At 44.5% G+C, this 26,731-nt stretch overlaps 1 protein-coding gene across 4 annotated transcripts; it reads right to left on the reverse strand.

Moving 5' to 3' along the window:
• Window positions 1-785: 785 nt before the first annotated feature.
• Window positions 786-26,590, reverse strand: AK2 (adenylate kinase 2). 4 transcript variants are annotated; one of them, XM_049878666.1, is made up of 7 exons: window positions 26,414-26,590; window positions 14,733-14,858; window positions 10,100-10,210; window positions 9,876-9,970; window positions 5,310-5,382; window positions 3,924-4,119; window positions 786-1,696 (listed from the first exon to the last, which is right to left on the reverse strand). In XM_049878666.1, exons 1-7 carry the CDS (start codon window positions 26,510-26,512, stop codon window positions 1,692-1,694), a joined length of 705 nt encoding a protein of 234 aa, XP_049734623.1. In that variant the 5' UTR covers window positions 26,513-26,590; the 3' UTR covers window positions 786-1,691. The 4 variants fall into 4 exon arrangements, with proteins under 4 accessions (XP_049734623.1, XP_049734625.1, XP_049734622.1 ...); XM_049878668.1 differs by lacking the exon at window positions 786-1,696 and adding an exon at window positions 16,260-16,526 and having other exon boundaries at window positions 1,703-4,119; window positions 26,414-26,496; XM_049878665.1 differs by lacking the exon at window positions 786-1,696 and having other exon boundaries at window positions 1,703-4,119.
• Window positions 26,591-26,731: the final 141 nt, after the last annotated feature.

Raw genomic sequence — 26,731 nt, forward strand, 5'->3', positions numbered from 1 at the left:
GTCGGGACGTGGTGAGACAGAGGGAGGGGTGGCTCAGGGAGCAGGGTCTAATATGCCAGCGATGACTCTGTCTTTCTCAGTAACGAGAATGTCTGAAGACGAATGGTGACGCTTCAAGCTCAGTGCCCTCTGGTTTCAGGAACAACAATCATTTCTCAGAAACCTCAGTGGCAAAGCCATTCCTTCCAAAAAGCATAAGTGCTTCAGTTTGGAAAAATGATTTAAGTTCACTTTCGCTGGGAAGGACAAAGAAGCAACCAAAGCTGTTAAAGAGACAAATGAAAACACAACCAAAAATCTGGCTCAGGGATTAAAAGCACTGGTTTTTTAGACTGTGGACAAGTGTCTGTTCAACAGTTATCCAACCTGACAGGAAATAGATGTTTTTATGTGTCCTTGATCCAATTAACAGTTATCTAGTGTCAAGCTTCTCCTTATAAACGTCATTTAATGCCAGCATGTCTGAGAAGATGGCATTACCAGCCTCCTTTTTCAGATGAGGAAACAGGAAGAGAGTGAATGACTGGCTGGGATTTATCCTAGGTTTCCTGAACTCCAAGCATGGTGCTGTCTCCAATAGACCAAGCTGCCCTGTCCCTGGACTTGAGGAAAACCTGCATATGAGCTAAAGGTCAAGACAGTGAAGGCTCATCTTAAGAGTAAATACTCAGAGCTCTATCACAAGGCTTCCAGTAACCACAAGAAAGGCTTCCAAGCCAGGTCCAGAATTCATGGTCATTCTTCTAACCCAGATCACTTCAAAAAATGCCACGACAGGGGATACAAACTTTTTACATGCTTTATTGACTTAAGAGGCCAAAAAAGGCAGCATTTGGTCACTTAAGAAAGGCACCTCATTGAAAACAGTACATCACAGTGCTGTCAAGTGATCCCAGTCACAGAGTTTGAAAAGGGAAAGGACAATCTTTGGATGATATGGCTTAGGGCACTTGCTTATTTATTAAAAAGGGTTCCTTCACACACCACGGATGGAAGAAGGCAAGAGTAGAAATGTGACATGTGCCAGGTGGCTGCTGAGAGTTGACCCATGAGAGCAGGTAGACTGGTAAATCAGTGGCAAGTCAGGGGAAGAGAGTGAGAAGAGCATGCCCTCCTCTCCCCATGACTCCAGTAAACTTGATTTGCTGAGCCACCACCCCTATGAATGCACCTGTATCTCTTTCAAATGTGGAGATGATCTTTGGATCTCATGGTGTGGGGATTCAGGTTCAGTAGTCTAAGTCTCCCTATTCTAAGCTATAGGACAGACAGCACAACAGTTCAATCTCCTGCATTCCTGGGCTGGCAACCCATGAGGCTCTGAGATAAAAGCTGAGGTCTCAGGGCATTGGCTTTAAAAATATTGTCACCAATACAGAGTAAATCAAAACCTGATTCCATAGAAATTATAATACTGTATTTCTCTATTTCTACCTGCACCCTTGAATCAGTGTTTTTTAAAAATTAATTTTCTCCTTTATTTATACCTTTAAAAACTCTCACCTATGTGAAAAAGAAACCACCTCATTATAGTAATACTGCTGCTCTTACAAAGACTCCTCTTGAGCCCCTGACCACCCCTCCCTCTCCATCCTTACCCTGACCAACCCTCCCCTCTGCCCAGCACCTAAGAGCAGGGATCACGCCGCGGGGTGATGAGCAGCGGTGCAGTCTCGCCTGGCCTTCTGTTACTAGGCTGCAATAGAGAGGAAACAAGAGAGAACAAAATGGGTTTTTAAAAACCAAATAAATTCAGAGAAGGCTGGCATGCATGCCCCAGCAACCAAATGCATTAAACACTGGACATTTCTCTGCCAGGTGAAAGCACTCATGCCTGCTGAGGTTAAGAATCTGGAGCTAAATGAAGCAAAAATCTAATACTAACCACCCCGAGAAGGGCACATGCATCCAGTGATCTTTTAGTTCTTGCTGGCAGCCCATCACACACACACACGTGTGTGCACACGCATATGCGAATGCATGTGGGTGGATGACAAATATTTGAGCAAGAATTATGCACATTCAATTAACACTCAGGGTCCTCAACCTTGAGGCCAAGTGCCTGTAGCTGACTCCTGTCAAAGGGAGTCAACTCCGAGATTCATGAGGCCACCCTCACCCAGAGAAGGATATCCTTCTCAGTTCTCTGCAGGCATAGCTGATAGTTTTGGTTTCACTCCTCTGTCCTGCCTATTCCCAGAAGTCATGTGCTTCCCAGAAACACGCACTACCAGACTAGATTTCCGTTGAGAATGGGCAGAGTCAGTTTACAGCCAGAGAAACAAGGCAGAGCAGAGCCAACAGACACTCACTTGGGGCACAGAAAGAGGAAAGCAAGGCCACGTACCCATGCCCAGCTCACGTGGACAGGAGTAAGCCCTCTGGTGGCCCCACCGACAGCAGGAGAGCTCATGTCAGACGAGGACTGGGCACTTTAGAATCCATTCCACTGAGTCAGCAGGTTATGCTGAGGCAGGCAGCATTATTTCCTGGACCTGCCAATGACTTTCTAATGGTTTTTCCAGGGCTGCTATTTTTTTTGGTCCCTCACAGCAATCTATTAACTCATCTGTCTGCCACAAATCAAAGCCAGAGACAAAAGGGCACAACATGGACCCTAAAACATAACCAAACCAAATCTGTTGCCGTTGAGTCGATTCCAACTCACGGCAACCCCATAGGACAGACTAGAACTGCCCCATAGAATTTCCAAGGAGCGCCTGGTGGATTCAAACTGCTGACCTTTTGGTTAGCAACTGTGGCACTTAACCACTATACCACCAGGGTTTCCAACACAGACCCTAGAAAATGCTTAAAGGTTGGGGAGCTGAGGTTAGGAATAAAAGCCAATTACTGTCACAGGTGAGTTCTTTTCAGGGGCTGTCTATGGCCATTTCCATCATGAAGTAAGAGGTGAATGATTATATCTGGAAGGGAAAGGGGTTGGGTTTAAAAGAAACAATACTAACTTGGGTTTCACATCCTAGAGAGAGACTGGGATTGACCAAATCCTGATCAAAATGAATTCAAGAATAAGTTACTTTTAAATCACTGCTTTGTTTCGGTTTGGAAACAGAGGCAAACCTAAAAATTAAAACAAACAAACCCACTCTGGCCACTCTTTGGGGAAATGGATTTGGCTGTTCTCAGATGCCCAGCCTGGATGTTCAGATGATTATGTGAATTCAAAAGAACTTTTCACCTGGTTTAACTCTTTGGCAACAATTCAGTTTTCAAACACTGGTCCCAGATGATCCCTACTATACAGCACCGTGACAAAGATCACAAAAATATTCCAATTTGGCCTGGCTCTCTCTATGGTGATACCTTTCCCAGTGATTTCTGGAATGTGTGATTAAGTGCCTTTTTTCTTCCATTTAGGGAAAAAAAAAATTAATGATCCCTGTCTACACACTGACTCATGTGGCTTTTCACTGTGGGCTAGAAAACAAGTGGAATTCCCTGCTAACAAACTGCTATCAGGACCTCTGACTCTGCAGGACTTCATGTGATTCTGGGCTTTTCCTTGTCAGCTGCTGGAGATGGAATAAATACCATGAGGTTTTGGATTTGTAGTGCCTGGCAGATACCTGGGTTAGTTTATTTTGGTCACACAATGAAACCAAGAGTGTGGCGTAAGAAGTAAACTGCTGGTAAAGCAACCTAGCCTGTAACTCAGAAAGTAGGAGAGTATACACATAATTATACTGACACACGTACACACACAGATGAGATGAGAGCTGCACACATACCAAAGATACATCGAGCAAGTACTTCTTTAATCGATACATCAAACGATACTCTTGCTGGCCTAAGCTTTCCTCTGCCTCTCCTGTCATTCCTACCCCTCCTCAACAGGGACAGAAAAAAGAAAGAAATTTCTTTTTGGACCCAATTTTAGATAAACATAACAAAGTCTTTACATGTGGCTTTGGAGAAGGCTGCTAGGATGCTTGTAAACACGATGTCAGGGGTCTGGGAGGCATCGATGGCACAGTGGATGCCCCGTTTCCGGTAGTAGTCCACCAGTGGGGTGGTCTGAGTATGGTAGGCCTCCAGGCGGATTTTCAAGGCCTTCTCATTATCATCTGATCGGCGAATCAAAGGTTCCCCAGTGATCTGAGAAGAGGAAAGGAAATGAAAGACAGGACTGTTACCAAGGTTTCCTATCTGATGCCAGATGCAGATTTGAGAAGGGATCATTCTGTCCAGGATGTTGTCTGATTTCAAAGTCCACCAGAGGAAAGACAGACAATCCAGACTTGCTCCAACAAGGAACTCTGCCACTCCCAGAAGCAGGCCAGCTGGTCCAGAGAAGTGAGAGAGTGTGTCAGAAATAGCAACCATGAGGAAAGGGCCTGTTGAGAGAAAGACGGACAATGTCTTTCTCTAGCAGCTTTGTACTCAGGCAGTTTAGCTTCCGTGATGAACATGTATAGAGTAAGAAGCAAGGAAGACAGAGGCCCCTGTCAGGAGAATATATGGACAACAGAGATGCTTTAGCAACTATAATCTCCTTAAGGATGTAGTGTATTTACTAGAGTGTTATTCCATCAACAGTCTAAAAGTGCCAAGTGAAGTGAGAAAGAACTCTGTGAATGGTAGAATTACCAACTTTTTGAGACGTGAATAAGCTGAGATGATGGCTTTGGAACTTGTATTTATAGAACTAGGATAACCTGATGAGCTCTATCTGGTGACAAAGATAAATTTGGGAAATTCCTACTGTTGCCTGCATGCTCTAAAACAGATCACGTGGACTATTTATGGTAAATGTTACAGTGAACATGTAAAATCTGTATAAGACCTTCCCCCTTGACTGAAGACTGTCGTAAGAACTTGACACCATTGATCTAGCCGCGAGGTTCTGAACCTGGAGAAGACAGCACAGTAGTCACTAGAGAAAGGACACTCTTCGGGGACTGGTCAGCAGACTTCTCTTTAACACTATTCCCCCTGCTGCCCCACTGCCTCCTACCTCCAGCTCTAATTCTGGGCTTCTAAGCAGCCTTCTGGCTCGTTGACCACTTAGGTCACCATGATGCCAGAAAGCGGTTGCTCTGGACAGATGAGGGGTACAATCTGGGTCCTGGGAAGGTAGCTGCTGCAGGGTCAGGCAATAAACCACCTGAGGAGACACTGTATAGATCAGCCATCTGACTTACCTGGTAGTGATATTTCTCATTGTTAAGTTAGAATTGCTGGTGGAAATAAACGGAAGATGTAAAGAAGAAAGAAAGAAGAAGAAACAGCAAAGGAAGAAGTGGGGGAGCAAAGAAAAGAAAATTTTCTGTTCTGAGTTCACGTACATCATCTTTCATGGGCTCCTTTGGGGGGTTGAACTCCTCGTGGTAGGAACGGCCACTCGTGGGGTGAATCAGCCTGAAAGACAACAAATGAATATGAGCCAGGTTGCCTGAAGGTACAGCTCCAGGGTTGCTAGGGTGACAAGTAGAGACAGAGAAACTGGATTTAAGGACTTTCGCCCAACAGAGAACCCAGCTGAAGGCATCTCTTGCTTAGGAAAATAACTGGGCTTCCAGGACAACTATGCCAGCGTGAGTATGTTTTCTAATATGACCAAACACTATGGTGAGTATCTGGCTCAAGAGGCCAATTGCTGGCATAACTACCTAATTCAGGATTTTAGAGAAGGAGCTCTGGTGCTGTTCTCACACAGTTCATTCAGCAAACATTTAACTAAGTGCCTAGTTGGATTCAGCCTTAAGCTGAATCCAGGGGCTACAAAGAACAAATCAAAATCCTTGCGTACAAGTAGTGCTTAACGTAGTGAGAGAGAAAGACATGTGAATTAATCTCATAAATGTGGTAATCCTCTACTAGAGATTTGTATAAACCGCTATGGGTGATAGAAATTAACCCTATATTCTAACCTAGTTTGGTTACAAAACCAGAAAGATGTCACAGGAAAGATGTCCCATGGATGTAAACACCGCCTGCCAATGTAACACACCTTTGAGGTCACATGGCACTGGGTTTGTGGTTAAAGGACAGACTATTATAGGGCAATATTAAACAAGTCATGGAATAAAGAGTCTAAGAACAAGGATTTATTTGGCACTTAATGTGTAGCTGGTCACAGGCATGTCCAATACTGTTTGCTCTGCAGCCAGGGCTTGCTTGAGTTTATGCAGTTTCCCAATTCTGAGCCAACCAAGTGTTTGCTTATTTAACTACTTTCCTTGTGAAAGTCTGTTAGACCAGAGTTTCTCGACATTTTTCACATTGTGGCACACACGAAAATAACATTTGTGCAGAACTTGGGGGTAAACGTAAGAGGTTACTTGCTTCTCCCGGGGGAGCTACCACCACCTCAGGCCCTGCCCTGCTGCTCTGACGGCTGAGGGAATCAATATCTCCGCATATCAGTTGGGAAATTCTGTATTAAGACTATTGAAGCCACACTTGTATAAAAAAGGACACTGTTTTTTAACCACAGCACATTTTTGGGGGGCCAGGTGGTCCATTTATGGTATAGGTGGGAGTAGGATGTTAGGAGGAAAGGTCAGGGCAGAGAAAATAAACTATGCTGAGGAGTGGGTCTGTGACTGCAATCATTCCCTGTGAGGCTGGGCCCTCTTTTATTTGAGTCCTTGGAGGGGTTCCTCTGGTGCAGAGCTGATGGCATCCATTGGGAGGCCCAGGGAGAGGAAGAACATAGGCTGTTAGCCTCAGCTGCAGCCTTCTCTTTGGGAAGGGGTGGGGGCATGAGACTTGGACCATGATATCTGTTTCCTTTCTGCAGAGCATGGGGTACATACACCCAGATTGCAACAAATACGACGCTCTTCTTTTTACATCTTTATACCTCCCACTCATTCCAGATCCCCTCAACTCTCCAGTTACACAAAACACGCTGCTCTTTCCCCATGCACAAAGATCATTTTAAGGGCAATGCAAGGCTCATTTCCTAGAAGGGACATGAAAGAAAGAAAGCCAAATTTCCAAGTTCTCGACTGGAACTGGTCTCAAGTACCAACCAAAACAGTGCCACAAGCCACTGAGCCTGGCCTGGAGGAGGTGACGGGGTGCAGGGATCAGGTCTGGGATGCTACATCCACAGTGACCTTGAGTTTGACACTAGGATAATAGTTACCACAGCCAACATTGAATAGATGAAAAAAATAAACCACCAGCCATACATATTCAAGAAATAAAATAATATCTCATAAAATTATTAGAAATGAGGCCAGAGGTAATTCACAAGATTGTTATAGTGGGGTTTTTATCACCTCATGCTTAAGACAAGATCCATATTTTTTTTGTATTGTACTTTAGATGAAGGTTTACAGAACAAACCAGCTTCTCATTAAACAGTTAGTACACATATTGCTTTATAACATTGGTTAACAACCCCATGACATGTCGACACTCTTCCTTCTCAACCTTGGGTTCCCCATTACCAACTCTCCTGTCCCCTCCTGCCTTCTAGTCTTTGCCCCTGGGCTGGTGTGCCCCTTTAGTCTTGTTTTGTTTTATGGGCCAGACAAGATCCATATTAAACCAACTAGCTCCTGCCTCTTTTTTCTTCCAACAGTGAAGTGGACTAAATGCCAGAAAGCAGCCTTTTGGTGCTAGCTGGGCAACTGATCCACTCCATGAACTGTGAAAAACACCTTCAGCTGTCTGGTTTGCCTGGTGTCTTCCTCTGTGGGGGAGGGGTTCAGACTAAACCACCTACTTCCAAACTGAGGGACCTGAGTCTTCTCACTTCGACCCTCCACAGCAATCCTGCAGCTTTGTTCTTTAGAATCGCTCTGTTCCCTACCACTCAACCCCAGTTCGAGGCCTTTATAACTTCACATGTGGGTCATGATCAGGGTTCTAGATGGAGTCCTTGTCTGTTTCTCCCCTCCCCCACTTTAACCTGCATGCCGGGACCACCAAGCTAATATTCTCAGAATGGTGCTTTTGCCACAATACCCAATGGCCTCAGAACCAACTGTGCCTCCTGACTCTTTGTCAAGTCTAACTCTTCAGCTTGGCAGACCTTCCCCAGTCAAGCTGCCATCCTACTTTTCCAACAGCACTCATTCTACCAGCCCTCTAGCCCACTCCTCCAACTGTGGGTAGCGTATCTGCCACCCTCCCCAGGTAAAACTGTTCCCCTCCTTCCATTCCTGCCTTTACTTCCTTTTGGGAAAGCCTCAATGAAATTCACCCCATCCAGGAAGGTAGCTTTGACATTACACCTTTCCCAGTCAGCCTTCCCTCCCTGCCCCTAGGCTCCCTTCTTGGACTTCCTGCTGTACCAAATACCCCAGCTCAGGTTTGTAGACTCTCAAGAGGTCAGATATGGGTCTTATAATGTTCTTCGGTATGCCCTCCCAGTCCCCTGCTTCTGGGGCCTAGCACTGTGCTGTGCACAATGCAGGCACTCAGGAATCAAAGGCTGCTAACATTTCCCCTTCCCTAGGCTTTGCACCTCAGAGACCCCAGCCCTGGTGATGTCCTTACCATCAACCCTATTTCTTCTTGGCCTAGATCAACTTTGCTTGTCTATTCTGTGCCCAGTGGGGATGCAAACAAGTAAAAGACAAGGTCCCTGCATTGAAGGAGTCTACAAAACAGCTGGAAACATGATGCCTAGACATTTGAAAAGAAATTAATATAAGGTGGATCCCCCTGTATCTTGTATAGCCTTCCAGGTAACATCTCTAGCAGTGGCTCTGCTGTCTGTTTACATGTCTGCCTCTCATCTTCAAAGTATAGACTACAGACACATGGGCAAACACTGACCTTCATTAGGAAATCAAAGTAATAAAATTTGAAATCAGAAAATATTTCCCCTCTAATTAAATTCAAAAGCTTACATGCACTATGACAATCGCGCATCAATTTAACAGTGAACTACTGAAAGAAACACAAATGTACAACGATAGGGGAATACTTAAGTAAATGATGGTTCATTTACTGTGGAACATCATGCAGTAATTAAAAATAATGGTCATGGATGTCTGGTTCAAGAGGGTGGGGTCTCTACCTTCCTGAGACTATTAAAATGACAAAGAAATAAAGAAGTTATTGCCCACAATAAAGAATGGGAGGGTACAATAAAGAATGGGAGTGCCCACTGGTAGTTGACAGCCTCCAACACATTTCTGGAAGGCACAGAGCAGACTGGAAAAAAAAGGATTAGCAAAATAGGACACAGGAAACTGTAGCCTAAAGTAGTAATGGTCTTTCCGAATGAACAAACGTGTTCAAAAGCAGAAGCAAAAGCATTTCTGTGTTCAGTGTTGACTACTAAAGAGAAACAAACACTTTAAAGCAAATGACACAAGAAAATAATAGAGGTCTTGGCTAGGGTGGCTGGACTATGAGCAATTTTTTCCTCCATTTTCTAAGCTTTGTATACATGGTTATTTTTATAATTATTAAAAAATCTACAGCAAGATAAAGCAACTCCAACTGAAATCAGATCAAAAAGGCACTACAATAGAGATACACATGTAAGGAAATTAACATCTCTTAAGCACCCACTATAAGCAAGGCTCTGAACCACACATTTTATGTTATCTGACGTGCACAGCAGTCCCTCAAAGCAGGTACGATTGACCCCACTTTACAGAGGAAGAAACAGTCTTAGAGAGGTTAAGAAAACTGTGTAGGGTCACAGAGTTACAAGGTGACAGGGCTGAGATGCTGTCTGACTTCAAATCTCTTGCTCTTCTTTCCACATCCCCATCCTATGTCACCAGTTCAGCAGATATCACTGAATAAAACCAGTCCATGTTGAAACGGCACTAAACTTTATGGCTGGGATTGAGCAACAGCAATTCCCACAGTTTGACAAAGTCTGAGGAAGCATGAGAAGAAGGAATCTTCCTATCAGGAGTTCAGGAGACAAATACCTTCCTGTGATTCTCCGGATGAGCAGAGAGTCTTGGATACTGAATTCAATCACAGAATCAAGCTTCTCTTTCCTCTTCTCCATGAGGTCATCGAGCTGTAAAAGAACGTGTGGCCCACCTAAGCTATCAGAAATTAATCAAACCCATCTCCCTCAAAGGAATTAAGACATAAAAGGCCAGAGTTCTTTTTCATGCAATGGTGATAGTAAAGCTAGGCCACTTACCATTTCTGCCTGCCTCACAGTCCGAGGGAAGCCATCTAAAAGAAAGCCATTCTTGCATGAAGGAGTCTCCAAATTCTTCTCAATGAGCTCCACCACCATTTCATCACTCACCTAGAAGTCAAGAACCAAAGGGCCTTGGGTTCAAATCCATTAACCAGATGACATTAGCACAACTCCAGAGTCAAAAGTTTCCATCCGCATAACCTGATTACTAAGCAGCACGTCTTCCTGATCTCAAAGAAGTAACCCATAAGTAAACAACAGTGCAAATGTGGAGTGGCCCCATTTGGGAGATCAAGATTCGTAATTATTTCTGTGGTTGCCAAAGACACATTCTCGTCCCTTGAAATTCTCCTGTGTCCCAATAACCTGAGTGAGAGAAGATCCCACTGCCTATCACCCCATGAGGACAGCACCATACATGTCTTAGGTCTTAAAGGTCTCTCCTGCCACTAAAGTCAGTGTCCTAACCATCACATACAGCTTATCAGTGATCAGCTGTCCTCAAGGCACAAGAAAGTTAGGGTACGTGGCTGAGAGGTCACCTGAGGAGGGCTCCAGGAGAGAATGGGGGTTGATCAAGATGCAAAAAGGAACCAGCCTTCACTGTTTCACAGTTTTGCTTAAGCTAACAGTAACGTGACTGAGGTATGTGTTTGATCATATACCTGGACAACCTTGGACACGTGGCAACAGAGAAGTTCACTGAACTGGCAAGATCGAGTCAAAACCAAGATATCGAGGAGCCAGCCCAACACACCCCTAAACTCCTAAAAAAATCTCAGTAAGGACCCTTTCCAGCTTTCAAAAACTGGTTATTTTCCTGGGCTTCATTCAAAGAAAAGCTCCTTGCCAGCATTAAAGTAAAGGCTGCCCAACTTGGCAGTTAATGTTCTTATCTCCCAGGACCAGCTGTGAACTTGGGGACAAAGTACAAGTGAAGGCTGGAGATAAGCAATCTCATTGCCACATTCAAGTTTTTTTTTTAGTACAGGATATTCTGTCAAGACCCAAAGTCCAAAATATCTGGCTTTCTGGCTTCATTCAAGGCCTCGATAATACCAAGGGAAAGCTAGAAACAAGGGGGCAAGCAGGTGAGCAGGGGGCATGCAGTGTGATTAATTACGTTCATGTGTGGCCCCTAGCGATGGTCCTGTAACTCCTACCCAGGTGATTGTGTGATAGGGTAGCTGTAGCCTACCAAGGGGATTGGTCCGTTTTGCCTTAAAAGAGAGCCAATTCCAGAGCAGAGCAGAGGAGCCCACCACCACCAAGAAGAGATCAGCGAGAGAGACCCAGCAGCAGGAGGTGGCGTGGTGGGCTTCCCAGCCCATGATGAGAGAAAGCTAAGTGCCTTTGGGCAGAGACTGAGGACCAGGGAGAGGTGTGCGTGCGAGCACAGCTGGGGAGAGGCTATTGTGTTGGAAGAACTCTATCCTGAGTGTTCTTGAGTCTGAATTGTAACTGTTACTTCCCTAATAAACCCCATAATTGTGAGTATGGTCAGTGAGTTCTGTGTGACCACTGCAATGAATTATCGAACCCAGTAGAGAAAGCTGTGGGAGGGGCGGTTGGTGTCAGAATTGGTAGAGATGGCGGACAGAAGGAGGTGTATCTGACCTTCACCTCATAGAAGTCAGCCTTGTGCTGCTGATCTTGGTTCTCCTTCCCTCTTGTGGGGTTGGAGGAGGTCAGACACCTACCCCGTGTGGTTTCTACAGGGCACCATCCCCTGAGGGCATAGTGGTTAAGAGCTCGGCTGCTAACAAAAAGGTTGGCAGTTAGAATCCACCAGCGGCTCCTTGGAAACCCTATGGGGCAGTTCTACTCTGTCCTATAGGGTTGCTACGAGTCCACATCGACTAGATGGCAACGTTTTTTTTTTTTTTTGTATTCTACAGAATCTCAAAACCTAATAGGAGGTAACCTGGGGATAAAGGCAAAGTCCAGCACCTTTCCCAGCCAACATTCTAAGATATGTAAAGACCAGAGGACTAAGCACAAAATGACTTCTGAAGGCAATTCCCAAAGGCTGAGTCCCAGGATAACTCAGTTACAACTAAGCTCTAGTACTAATCAAGATTTACTGAATAATAGATTTTACTTGCTCAATCAAACCAACTGTCCTAAAACTAAGAGGAAATGTTATTATATCCCGCAAACAGAAGGGAGGACATTCATCATGACTGCCAACTGATTCCACTTTAAAGAGACAAAGACCACAGGGCCACAAAAGTAGGTTAAAAAACACTTCTGAGGCTTCATGAGTTCTCTCTTGAATATATATCCCTGGCTTCTGGCTTCTGGCCTTAGGGATGGCAGCTTCATTTTTGGCCCTAAATATTAGGTATATTACAAATACACCAGCACAAAGGAACCTTAGAATAATGAATAAAATAAGTAAAAATAAATAAGTGGTATTAATTTAGAACAAATGAAATAAGCTGCTATCCTAAAAGTGTGCATAATCTGCCAGTTTGTTAAATACCCTATAGCCCAGGGCTGTCCAAAATAACTTTCTGGCTAGTGAATACTTGAAATGTGGCTAGTGCGACTTAGGAACTTAATTTTAATTTAAATTAATATAACTAGTGTCTTAGTTATCTAGTGCTGCTACAACAAAAATATCGTCATCGGTGGCTTTAACAACAGAAATTCATTTTCTCACACTTTAGAAGGCTAGAAGTCCAAATTCAGGGTGCTGGCTCTAGGGGAAGGCTTTCTCTCTTGGTCAGCTCTTGGGGAAGGTCCTTGTCTCTTCAGCTTGGTTCCTGGTTCCTTGGAGATCTCCATGTGGTTTGGCACTAATCTTCCTCCATCTCTGCTTGCTCCCTTAGTTGTCTAACCTCTTTTATATCTCAAAAGAGATTGACTCAAGGCACACCCTACACTAATCCTGTCTCATTAACATAACAAAGATAGCCTATTCTCAAAATGGGATAACCACAGGTATACCCAAAAACCAAACTGACTCATGACGACCCTATAAAAAGGACAGAGCAAATAATCCCAGAAGCTGGACTATATGAAGAAAGGGGTATCAGGATTGGAGGAAGACTCACTGACAACCTGTGTTATGCAGATTGTTTGCTGAAAGAGGACTTGAATTACTGACGAAGATCAAAGACCAGTGCCTTCAATATGGATTACAACTCAACATAAAGAAAACAAAAATCCTCACAAATGGACCAACAAGCAACATCACAATAAATGGAGAAAAGAATGAAATTGTCAAGGATTTCATCTTACTTGGTTCCACAATCAATACCCATGGAAGCAGCAGTCAAGAAATCAAAAGATGCATTGCATTGAGCAAATGTGCTGCAAAAGACCTCTTCAAAGTTTCGAAAGCAGAGATGTCACTTTGAAGACTAAGATGTGCCTGACCCAAGCCATGGTGTTTTCAATTGCCTCATAGGCATGTGAAAGATGGAACATGAATAAGGAAGACTGAAGAACTGATGCTCTTGAATTGTGGTGTTGGCAAAGAATATCGAATATACCATGGAATGCCAAAAGAACAAACAAATCAGTCTTGAAAGAAGTACAACCAGAATGCTCCTTAGAAGCAAGGATGGTGAGACTACATCTCACATGCTTTGGACATGTTATCAGGAGGGATTAGCAAATGGAGAAGGACATCATGCTTGGTAAAGTAGAGGGCCAGTGAAAAAGAGGAAGACCCTCGTGATGGTTAAGGTTGTGTGCCAACTAGGCTGGGGCATGATTCTCAGTGGTGCGATAGTCGTATGACGGTGTGATCACTTCCATGATGAAATTTGCTGTGAGTAGCCAATCAGTTCAAAGGGAGTTCCCTTGGGTGTGTGGCCTGCATTGAATAAGTGCATATTCTGGTAAGGCTTGTGGGCTTTTGCTTGTTCTGGATCCTGCAGCTGGCTCCTGTTGATCTGACCTCTGGTTCTTGGGACTTGAGCTAGCAGCTTATCCGTGGTCTTGAATGCTAATCTTTGGGATTCGTTGATCTTCACAGCCTGTGAGCAACAGCCCTGCTCTCCAACCTACCAGTCCTGGGTTTGCCAGCCACTGTGGCTATGTGCATCAGGAGAAGCCTCTATCCTGACTCACAGACTTGGGACATTCCAGCCTCTAAAACTGCATGAGTCATTTCCTTGATATAAATCTCTCTCTCTCTCTCTCTCTATATTTATACACTTTACCGGTTTTGTTTCTCTAGAGTACCCAGCCTAAGACAACCCGCAAAGAGATGAATTGATACAGTGGCTACAACGATGGGCTCAAACATAACAACAACTGTGAAGATGGCGCAGAACCAGGCAGTGTTTCATTCTGTTGTACACAGGGCTGCTATGAGTTGGAATTGACTCAATGGTACCTAACAACAACAAAAGGACAGAGTAGAACTGCCCAATAGGGTTTCCAAGGAGCATCCAGTGGATTCAAACTGCTGACCTTTTGGTTAGCAGCTGAGCTCTTAACCACTGTGCCACCAGGGCTCCACCACAGGCATAGAGGTTAAGATTTACAACACATACTTTGGGGGAACACAATTAATCCATAACAACTAACTATATGTGGCTGGTGACTATCATATTAGATAGTGCAGATGTACACTCTGAGGAATATCTATACTCACTGGTACCACCAAACCTACCAGTTTCCCAGCATCCATTGTTGCTTTTAACTTTTTTCCTAGCTCTGTGCCAGAAGCCACCATGGCCCTCAGCATGTCCCCAGTAGCCAAATGGCAGACACAGAAGTTTTCGGCCAGTTTGGGTGCCTGTAGAGAGAAAGAAAAAAACCAAGATACAGTTAACACCGCAGGTCCTGAAACCATACTGCCTGGGTGTGAAACTGGTTCTGCCACTTACAGGTTGTGTGAACTCAGGCAAATGCCTAGAGTATATCCTTGCCTATAATACAGGGATATTACTTTACAGTATGTTCTAACGTACAATGATTATAGGGTTGTGGGAAGAGTTACATGAAGTAATACGTGTAAAGCATTTAAAATAGTGCACGTAGCACATGGGAAGCCTTGAAAAATGTTAGCTGTTATTACTACTTCCACTAGACACACCAGTGACCCATAAGCCTCAGTTTTCCACGATGAATGTGAAGAATAAAAACAAGAGCACCAACACTGCCGATGAACACTGTGAAGTTTAAAAGTGATAATGTATATAAAGACCTTGAAACATTGTCCAGCTGAATGGATATTTGCTGAAGGAACGGATGGGTGACAGTCACGTACTGTAAGTAGCCCCTGGGGCTGGGACACAGCTGAGGGCAGGGTGAAGAACATGGGTTTGCCTACAGGCAGACTCAGTTCTTCTCTTCCTCTGTCACTAGGTAGCTGCATTATCTTAGCCAAATCACTTAACCTCTCAGAGGCTCAGTTTCTTAATCTGTTTAAAATAAAGGCAAAAAAAGTTCCCTATGAGGAGCACTTGGCAAATACCAAAAAACCAAACCCATTGCCATTGAGTTTACTCTGATGCACAGCAACTCTATAGGACAGAGTAGAACTGCCCCATGTAGTTTCCAAGGAGCACCTGGTGGGATCTGAACTGCCAACCTTTTGGTTAGCAGCTGTAGCACTTAACCTCTATGCCACCAGGGTTTCCAATTGGCAAATAGTAAGCTCTTAAATATTAGTTTTAGGAGGCAGTATAGCCTTTTGGTTAAGAGTCAAATTGCCTGGGTTTCAGACTCCAGGCAACCAATCACCAGATATTGTGACTTGAGAAAAGTTACTTCGCCTTTCTAAGCTTCAAATTTCCTCTGAGTAAAATGGAGATGGTAACAGGACCTACATTACTGGTACTGTTATCCTTACTGATGGTAAGATTATATAGAATTTGTGGTACAGGATTTGGCACACAGTAAATTCTCAGTGTTAGCTGTTACTGTAACCCCTGCCCTAATTCCATATTCATTCATACAGAAAGAAAACATTTACTGAATGCCTCTTCCAAGAACCACGCTAGAAGCCAGGGAAAGAAGATGAATATGAGACACATACCCTGTCCTTAAGAGCTCACAGTTTGATGGACTATGGATCAGAATGCAGAATTAGAATAGGAAGATACTCAGGACAGTTCAACATTGGTTTTGTAGTGACAAAATAGAATGCAAAATTCATGGGGAACAGAACCAGTTCAAGAAGCAAAACACTTACCTTTCTGGTTCAAACTGTTTTATAAAATAAGTAAGTTTGGACCCTTGTTCGAACCAATTCATTGGATGTTTTGGTTGTTGCATGCCGTCATGTCGATTCTGACTCACAGCAACTCACTGTGACAGAGGAGAAATGCCCTATATGGTTTCCTAGGCTGTAACCGTTACAGGAGCAGACTGCCAGGTCTTTCCTCCTGCTGAGTGGCTGGTGAGTTTGTACCGCCTTCCTTCTGCTTACTGGCCAGCTTAGCGCTTAACCATTAAACCACTAGGCACAAAAAAAAAGGTTAAGTAGGTAGGGCTCAACGCAGCAAATTCTGGTTTGTGATTCATGGACTGATTCAGTTCAATCAAAGAAATGACATCATAGAAAAATGAAACCCAAATAAGAGGTTAAAACCGTACTTTGGAAGGCCAACAAAGGTCAGAATCCTCCAGCAATGGAAAACCTTCTGGTCCTCCAGGCTAGCGCTGCAACCACATTTCTAGGGAACAGAACAGTGCTTTCTGCCAGTCTTTCCCCTTGGCTGTTGAAATCAGCTTAGGCGAACGATTTGGAGGTCAGGCTTGCTTAAGGAGAAAGGCTGACCAAAAACATCTCAGAGAAGAGCTGTCAGCACAGAACCTACTGTTCTATATTTATCACCTCCAAACTGCAGAACTCATGTGATGTTCCAGGTGACTGAAGTCTACAGCTGTATGGAAGAATACACACCAATAAAAGACATGGAAAGATGAAAGACTAACTCCTTCATTCCCTGCTGGCTTCCTGAAGGTCAATGTGGTAGGCTGCAAAGAGCATGGACTTTGGAGTCAGAGAGATCTGTGCTTGAAGCCTGGCTGAAGCACTCAGTGATGTGTGACCTTGGGCTAGTTACTTCTCAGAGTTTTAGCTTCCTCACCTGTCAAGTGGGGATGATGTCCACTTCACAGGGTTGTTGTGAGGATTAAATAAAAGTACCAAACACATCAGGCACACAGTAAGCATTCAATAAATAAAAGACCCTCCTTCATGGTTTTTCTTCTTTGTATTACTTTTATTTGCAAACTGCAGAAAAAGCCTGATAAAATAACTATTATAATTTCCTCACACTTCAAGTTTATGATTTAGAGCACTATTTCTCCAACTCTAACGTGCACACAAATCACCTAAAAATGCAGATTCTGATTCCATAGTTCTGGGGTGGGGCCTGAGCATCTGTGTGTCTAACGGCCTTCCAGGAGATGCTTTAATGAACCACATTTGAGATGGGATCTAGAACTCAGGCAATCACTCATCTGCTGTTGAGGCCCTGAGTCACCTGTGGCTCACAAACCATGGACTGTTGCTGAACCCAGGAATCCGGCTCATCATCACTAAGAGATCCAATGGGGAGTGGGGAGTTTTGGGGGGAGTGGGTGGAAATGGCAAAACCACTAGAGGAGCAACATGGTCGGTTTAGTGGTTCTCAAATGTCAGTGTATTACCACAACCATCTGGGGCACTTGCTAAAAATACACATGCCAGGTCCACTATTTAGTTTATGACTGAGTGGTTCTCAGGCTGTCCTGGGACTCAGATGCACATGGTTTGAGAAGCCCTGGGTAATGGCATGAAATTGGGTGCTCCAGTGGTACACACCTGGGTTGGAAACCAGGCCGTACTGTTTACTCACTGTGTCACTCTGAACAAGTTACTCAGCCTTCCTAAGGCTTCAGTTTATTCATCCATAGAGTGTGGATAATAATGTCTACTTTCAGAGCTATTGTGGGGATTTAACAAGATTATACATGCAAAAGCATTCAGCATATTGGCTGCCATTTAGGAAATAAAGGGAAACTATCAGTCATTGAAGGAACCCTGTTGGTGCAGTTGTTAAAGCACTAGGCTGCTAACCAAAAGGTTGGTGGTTCAAACCCACCAGCTGCTCCATGGGAGAAGGATGTGGCAGTCTGTTTCTGTAAAGATTTACAGCCTTGGAAACCCTGTGAGACAGTTTTACTCTGGCCTATAGGGTTGCTATGAGTCAGAATCGACTCAAAGGCAGTGGAGTTTGGTTTTGGTTTCATCAGTCACTGAGGAGCCCTGGTGGTGCAGTGGTTAAGCACTCAGCTGCTAACCAAAAGGTTGGCGGTTTGAACTCACCAGGTGCTCCACGGGAGAAAGATGTGGCAGTCTGCTTCTGTAAAGATTTACAGCCTTGGAAACCCTCTGGGGCAGCTCTACTCTGTCCTTTAGGGTTGCTATCAGTTGGAATGGACTTGATCGCAGTGGGTATCAGTCACTGAGATTTAAATTAACCCCAAACACACCTGCTTTCTCACCTTGCCATTATCTTTTTGCCTCCAGTCTTTCCCACTCCCATTTCCAATGCTTCTGCACACACAGTTGGAATCGTCTCCTAAAATACTGTTATATATGCCCCCCTACACCTGGTTACCACTCACATTCAGAAGCCTTCAACATCTCTCCAGTGCAAGAGAGGAAAAGTCCAAATTGCTTACCTTGGCACTCAGGGCCCTCCACAATCTACTTCCTATACATCTCAACCTCTGGATTTATTTTTACTGGTCCCTGGGAGGTACAAACGGTTAATGCACTCAGCTCCTAACCAAAAGGTTGGAGGTTCAAACCCACCTAGAGACACCGTGGAAGAAAGCCTGGCAATCTACCTTCAAAAAATCAGCCATTAAAAACTCACAGTTCTGCAAACACACACACACACATATGCTTGCCATGAGTCTGAAATCAACTTCATGGCAACTGGTTACCGGTAGTTCCCTATACATACACCCTGCACTACTGCAGACAAGCTGCTCTATGTTTGGTTCCCAAATATGTAACGTTAGTACCTCTCCAAAGACCCTAGCTCAAGCTCCTCTCTACGCAGGAATGCCCTCTCCCTTCTCCAACTGATCTAAGGATTACTCTTCCCTATGGTCAAATTTTGAGCACATCTCTCTCACCAAGAAACCTCCCCAACTATACCTTCTTCCTCTGAGGAGGAATCATGTCAACATTAGCTAACTTTAACTGTTTGTGATGTGCCAAGCAATTTTCAATGCATTACTTACAGTATTTAGTATACATAATAAACCTATGAGATAGGAACTATTTTTATTCTTGTTTTATAGATGAAACTCAGAGGCTAAATTGCCCAAGCTTACACAGCTAGTAACAACAGAGCTGGGAACTGGCGGAAGAGTCAAGCCCTAGCACTTAACCATACTATATGGCATTAAAAACAAAAACCACCCACAGAGCCTTACTGGCTCTACTTTGGGGAGTGTGTGCTTCTGTATATCTGAAAGGGGGCACAAGGAGGACTTTGCTGTGCTGGTAATGTTGTTTGTTGATACGGGTGTAAGCTATGTGTGTTCTACATTGTGAAAACTCATCAAGTGGCTCACTTATGATATTTGCACCTTTCTCTCTATATCTTATACAATTAAGAAGTTTGTTTTTTTTTTTAATCACAGAAACCTGTATTTTAATTTCAGCTCTACCTCTTAGCATGTAACCTTAGGCCAGTGATTCTTTTGAGACTGTTTCCTTAGACATAAATCAGGGGTGCGTAGGAGGATGAACGGGAGACATTCAACAAATTATCGCTTTTGTTCTACCAGCTGCTGGAGAGTCAACTCTGACTCGTGGCGCCCCCATGTGTGTCAGAGTAGAACTGTGCTCCATAGGGTTTTCAATGCTGATCTTTCAGGAGCAGATCGCCAGGCCTTTCTTCTGAGGTGTCTCTGAGTAGGTATGAACTGCCAACCTTTTTGTTAGCAGCCGAACATTTAACCATTTGTGCCACCCAGGATTTCCATTTTTGTTCTAACCCTGAATATTCTGGCATTTGTCAGTCACTCATCTGACACATCCCACATGGCACCCTATACTAAAAAAAAAAAAAAAAATTTTTTTTTTTTTTTACTAGTGTGTATTTTTTGCATGTATACTCATTTTTGCCTCTCCAACTAGATTAGAAAGCAACAATGTAAGATGGTAACTCTGCTCAGGAGTCAGACAGACATGAGTTCAAACCCTGCCCTTGCTACTTACTGTATTTAAGTATACGGGCCTCAGTTTCTTGACTGGTAAAGGGTATAGATAACAAGACCTACCTCCTTGAGTTGCAGAAGGATTAAGCCAGATGATATGTATAAAACGCTTAGCTTGGGGTCTGTCGCATAACTGAGCAAAGGGTGACTATGTTATAACTATTATACCCTTCTGAGGTGAAGGGCTGCTCTCTGCACCTCCAGAACCAAACACATCCAACAAAACATGCAACGGTTGGAGAAAAATCCAACCTGGGGCAGAACACAGCAGCAGAAAGAGTAGGAGCTTTAGTCACTCAGATGCAAGATCAAATCCCCACTTTGTCAATTACTTGCTAGGTAACCTAGGGGAAGTAACAAGCCCTCTGACCTTAGTTTCCCCAACTGTAAAAGGGGGAATAACAGTTTGGGCCTCAGAAAGTTGTTGCGAGCACCAGGGACAACTGACAGAGACGAGATGGAAGCTGACTGCCCAAGTGCACCTAGCCTTGAAAAATGGATGTAAGTGGACACGTGGAAGAAATTGTGACCAGGGGCTGGCAGGAAACATGTCTCTGGTTTTGGCCAAACGGTAGGAGCCTCCAATCCTAAAAGGCAGACAGGGAAATAAGGTTATTTAAAGAATATAACAAAAAGAAGTATTCTAGGTGTTTTAAAATATTATCATGCTGAAAGCAAAAGCAGGTATGTTTTCAAATGCTATTTTAGTTAAAAGTGAGAAGTTTGCATCAGATGGAGCCCAGATCAACTAGATGGTGCCCGATTACTACCACCGACTGCTCTGGAAGGGATCACAATAGAGGGTCCCAGACACAGTGGGAGAAAAATGTAGAACAAAACTCAAATTCACACACATACACACAAAAAAGACCAGGCTTGATGATCTGACAGCGACTGGAGAAACCCTGAAAATGTGGCCCCCGGACACCCTTTTAACTCAGTACGGAAGTCACTCCTGGGGTTCACCCTTTACCCAAAGATTAGACAGGTCTATCATTGTTGTTTCCCCCACATGTTTGTCAGTTTGTCATACTGTGGGGGCTTGTGTGTTGCTGTGATGCTGGAAGCTATGCCACCGGTATTCAAATACCAGCAGGGTCACCCATGGTGGACAGGTTTCAGCTGAGCATTCAGACAAAGACTAGGAAGAAGGACCTGGCAGTCTACTTCTGAAAAGAATTGGTCAATGAAAATCTGATGAATAGCAGTGGAACACTGATATAGTGTCTGAAGATGACCCCTGAGGCTGGAAGGCACTCAAAAGACTGGGGAAGAGCTACCTCCTCAAAGTGGAGTCAACTTTAATGATGAGGATGGAGCCCAGCTTTTCGTACCTTTATCTGCTTTGTGGCATGACTCAAAATGAGAAGAAACAGCTGTAAACATCCATTAATAATCAGAATGTGGAATGTATGAAGTATGAATCTAGGAAATCGTCAAATATGAAATGGATCACATAAAGACCGATATCCTAGGCGTTAGTGAGCTGAAATGGACATTGTTGCTGTTGTTAGGTGCTGTCAAGTCGGTTCTGACTCATAGCGACCACCTACAACAGAATGAAACACTTGCTCAGTCCTGCACCATCCTCACAAACGTTGTTATGCTTGAGCTCACTGTTGCAGCCACAGTGTCAATTCATCTTGTTGAGGGTTTTCCCCTTTTTTGCTGACCCTCTACTTTATCAAGCATGATGTCCTTCTCCAGCAATTGAAACCCCCTGATAACATGTCCAAAGTATGTGAGACAAACTGTTAACCATCCTCACTTCTAAGGAGCGTTCTGCTTGTATTTCTTCCAAGACCAATTTGTTCATTCTTCTGGCAGTTTATGGTATATTAAATATTCTGCACCAATACCACAATTCAAAGGCATCAGTTCTTCTTTGGTCCTCCTTATTCACTGTCCAGCTTTCACATGCACACGAGGCAACTGAAAACCCCATGACTTGGGTCAGACATGCCTTAGTCTTTAAGGTGACATCTTTGCCTTTTTAACACTTTAAAGAGGTCTTTTGCGGAAGATTTGCCCAATGCAATGCATCATTTGATTTCTTGACTGCTGTTTCCACGGGTCTATAGGGTCAACAATAACACACATGAAGAACGTGCTTCGTAGTTCAATTGTGTATATGAGACTAATGGGCACATCAACCCAAAAGCAAAGATGAGAAGGCAGGAAGGGATAGGAAAGCTATATGAACAGAAACAGGGAACCTGGGGTGGAGAAGGGGAGATGTTGACACATCATTGGGTTGGCGATCAATGTTACAAAGCAATTTGTGTATTAACTATTTAATGAGAAGCTACTTCGCTATGTAAACTTTCACCTAAATCCTATTAAGAAAAAAATGGTGAGAAGTTTTAAAGGGAAACATGATTTTAGTCATGCAGGTATAAAAAAGTACTAGTGGGAAGCAAACAAACATTACTAAGCAGGCACTAGGCACCAACTCCAGGTTAGGGATTTTACATCAAAGATTGCAAACATCTGCTAATGGGGGCCAGGCAAGCAATGCCTAAGTCAAATGTGAAATGGGTCAAACTTAGCCACAGGCAGCAAAGGGGACAGGAGAGCACACAGACCATCTAAAATGACACCGCCGCTCGGGGGCAGGTGACTACTGCCATGTTGAAATGGAGGCTCAGCATTGCCAGATCTTCTGATGTCTCAAGAGAAACTGAAGCTCTGGATTTTTAAGTGAAATTTCACAATGGAAAACACTGTGTGGCCAACTTATTGTGAAAGCTGATGAGGGCAAGCCAAGCATTTATCCCGCCTTGTCTATATACACTCACTATACTGCTGGGTAACCAAATAGTAAATGAGCAGGTTTCTCTTCATAGAAGTATTTCAGCTAACAAATGGGGCTGGGGGCGGGGGGGGGGGAATGATGTAATTATAACACCACCATTTTGCCACCCCTTAATTAACTAATGAACTAATGGACCTAGGCATGAACAGCAATAGCTATGAACACCACGGAGAGACAAGTGCTAATCCTAGTGCTTATCCTAACTGAGAGCACAGTACTACCTGTGAGCTAGTCTGGCCAAAAAATTAAACCTGAACCTGATTAAGTATGTGGACCAAATGAGCAATTTATAGGAAACAGAGATGACAGGGGAAAGTGTTACATACAGCAAGATGTCAATCAGAAATTCCCAGAACGAGGGATCCTTTCAGGAAAACAACTGGGTTTCTTCAAATATTCTTCAGACAAAGACACAAGGAAGGGGAGGGGAGAGGGAGATCTATAAGTCAAAAGAGGCTTAAGATAAAAAAAACAAAAAAACCTCACATTTGTGAAAAAACTGGAAATTTGAACATGACTACTATTGTTGCTGGTAGCTGCTGTCCAGTTAGCCCTGACTCATGGTGATCCCATGTACAACGGAAAGAAATGCTGTTCAGTCCTGCGCCATCTCCATGATCCACAGGGTTTTCACAGGCTGATTTCTGGAAGTAGATTGCCAGGCCTTTCTTCCTAGTCCATCTTAGCAAGGAAACTGTTGAAATCTGCTCAGCATCACAGCAACATAAAGGCCTCCATTGATAAAGGGTGGTAGCTGCAACTGAGGTGCTCTGGTCAGGAATCAAACCCAGGTCCCTTGCATGAAAGGTGAGAATTCTACCACTGAACCACCGCTGCCCCATATGACTGCCATTTAAAACAATTAAATGTTTTAAGAGATTATAGTGCTTATGTTAAAAAAACAAATTATCTTTTAAAAATATGCACTGAAATATTTACAAATGAAATATTTATACCTGGGATCTGCTTTAAAATGGTCTGTGACCAGAGAATGGATGGGAAAAGAATGACCACCAGCTGATGGTTGCTGGGACTGGATAATGGGTACATGGGAGCTCATTATACCATGAGGGGGCTTGCGTCTAAAGGTTAAATGCTGCTGTAGGTTGCCACTTTGCAACCTCTGATTTATGAACATTTTTTCTTTTTAATTCCATAAAATCACAACTACCATTATTCCTATTGTTCCAACAGTGGAAAGGGAAGATTACAGAGGCTGACTGGCTTGCATAAATCTTACTTTTCCCTCAAGTCCCAGCTCTAGTCACATCTCTACTTCTACAACACCTTCTCTGATCAATTCCCACCATACACACACCCTTATAAACCAGTTCATAATTATAATTTTCTTCAAACTTCCTAAGTATGTCGCTCTTTGCACAGAAATACATGGGAGGGCGGGTGCTTTAAACATGTATATAACATAATCTTCCAATATCCCTGTGAACTTTTAGCCTATGTAGGTAAGGACTTTATCAGTCTTACTCACGTCTCTGTCTTCAACGTAGGTGTTCATGGGATGCTAAGTAAGGTAGCTATTATCCCCATTTTTCCGGTGCGAATGCTGAGGTCCAGAAGTCGTATAACTTGCCAGACTATAAAGCCGTCATATGCCCTTCTCTCAGCATTCAGATGGCCTGTCATCCATTTCACAATTACTGAAACTATTAACTTTAAAATGAGCTAAGGGGAAAAAAAGAATCAATGCATTTGAGCTACTCTGTTAATACTTGGTCACTCACAGCAAAAGTCTGGCAGTCTGGGATTAAACATCCCTAGGCTACAAATTGGCTAGTAACTGAGAGTGGCAGCAACAGGAGAGCAGAGAGATGTCAACATCACAGAGGACAAGGGGGTCAGGTAACAGGTGAGCACCAAGGTAAATTCAGCCTTGGGTATGGAAAGAGAGGGAAAGTGGTCCTTCCTGACCTAGAGAACAGAGGCAAAAAGCAAAGTCACAACATCTCCTAGACCACTCTCCTCATCACCCACATTAACCTGTGTTATCTATCCATTTACTATACCCCAACAAGTGCCAAGTAATGGGCCAGGTGCCATGGGGTGGGAGAGGTAGGCATGAATGAATAAAAAGTCTGTTTGCCAAGACTGCAATCTTGTCAAGTTCTAGGAAGAGAAGAGTGGGCACAGAGAGGTCCCCAGATCCCCATTCACTTGGAGGTTCAGAGCTTTCAGAAATTCCCTCTTAGGAACCCAATAACAAGAGCCCAAAGCCCGGGGGGGAATGTCAAATTCCAGGCAAGAAGGGGACATTCATAATTCAACCTTTGGGGTTCCAATCCCAAATGAGATAATAAATTTCCAACGCTGATCTATGGCCACCTTATGCCCAGATCTGGAGGGGGCCCAGATACCAAGCAAGCCCCAACAACCTGCTAGGGCAGAAAGGACTTCAGACCTCATGGCTCCTAAAGTCCCAGACTCCATAAAGCAATTCCAATAAATTGGGCAAGCCTCCTAGCTTCTCTGGGTCTGTTTTCTTATATGTTTAAAAACAAAAAAACAAACTTTCCAACTTCTCTCCTGTCTAAAACTATTTGAGTCATCCTGAGCTGCTCAGCTCCTCAAGCTATGGGCAGTGGTCTCAGATCTCAAACTCCAACCAGAGGTCCCACAAGCATTTCCAATCCTTAATCTGACACTACTCAAAGGTTCGGACTCAGGGCCTACCCAGAACTCCCATGGATCCCGCAGCTATAAACCTCTTCTTCACACCACCCCCAGCTTTCGGACAAGCAGGGGCTTTCTCTTCCATCGCCCCAACTTAACCGCCTCGCTTCTCTCACCCTTACTCCTAATCAGCGAGCACGTGCCGGCTCCCAAGGTGCCCTCGGTGTGGCGTTGCCCCTCCACCTCCAGTCATCAATCATTATGAAAACCGTCGCCCTACTCCTAGTGCCGGGACCGGAGCCCTGGTTCCGGACAACCCACCCCCACCCGCGGGCAATCTGGGCCATAAGGTTCCCCGCCTCCACTCAGCCTGTCACCCAGATGGCCAGGACTCGCCTTATCCGCAATTCACTCAGTCTCTCTAGCCCCAAATCGGCCCTCAGGTCCCCGATAGGACACCTCGACCTTGGATCCCTCAGCAGTCCCAATCCTAACTCCGACGCCCACAGTTTACGGTGTGGACCCTCGCCCATGCTGCTCACCAGAACCCGAGCCCCCAGCTACCCTCTCCCCCAGGCCTCAGCCTGCGGCCCCGCTCCCGGGCGGGAAGACGGCGGCCGAACCTCAGGCCGCCTTGACCTTGCTCCGCCGCCGGGCCCAGCCCTGCCGCTCACCTGAGTACCCTTGCCAGCCCCGGGCGGCCCCAGCAGCACGGCCCGGATGCCCTTAGGGCACTTCGGGGGCAGTTCGTCCGCTGAGACGTCGGGAGCCATGCCTGCGGAGACCTCTGACTACCACCGGCCCCTCGCCTCGCAGCCCCAGCGCTTCCAGGCCAGCGCGCCACGCACGCCACGCACGCCCCGCTCGCCACTCACACTGGCCCGTCTCCACGTCCGTCAGCCCTTTCTGCCCGCCCCCGAGCCTGACGGACACTTCAACTTACCAATCACACGACAATATTCTAGGAGCCTTCTTCTGATTGGGCCGAATTA

The sequence above is a fragment of the Elephas maximus genome, chromosome 3, assembly GCF_024166365.1.
Source record: "Elephas maximus indicus isolate mEleMax1 chromosome 3, mEleMax1 primary haplotype, whole genome shotgun sequence".
NCBI lineage: Eukaryota > Metazoa > Chordata > Mammalia > Proboscidea > Elephantidae > Elephas > Elephas maximus.

Excerpts from the sequence above, each read along its gene's own strand:
- AK2 (XM_049878665.1), bottom strand. The coding sequence starts at position 26,512 with ATGGCTCCCGACGTCTCAGCGGACGAACTGCCCCCGAAGTGCCCTAAG. Across the intron at positions 5,383-9,875 it reads ATCCGGAGAATCACAGGAAG|GCTGATTCACCCCACGAGTG; the intron begins GTATTTGTCTCC and ends GTTGTCTTTCAG. Across the intron at positions 4,120-5,309 it reads AGGAGCCCATGAAAGATGAT|ATCACTGGGGAACCTTTGAT; the intron begins GTACGTGAACTC and ends TCCTCTTCTCAG.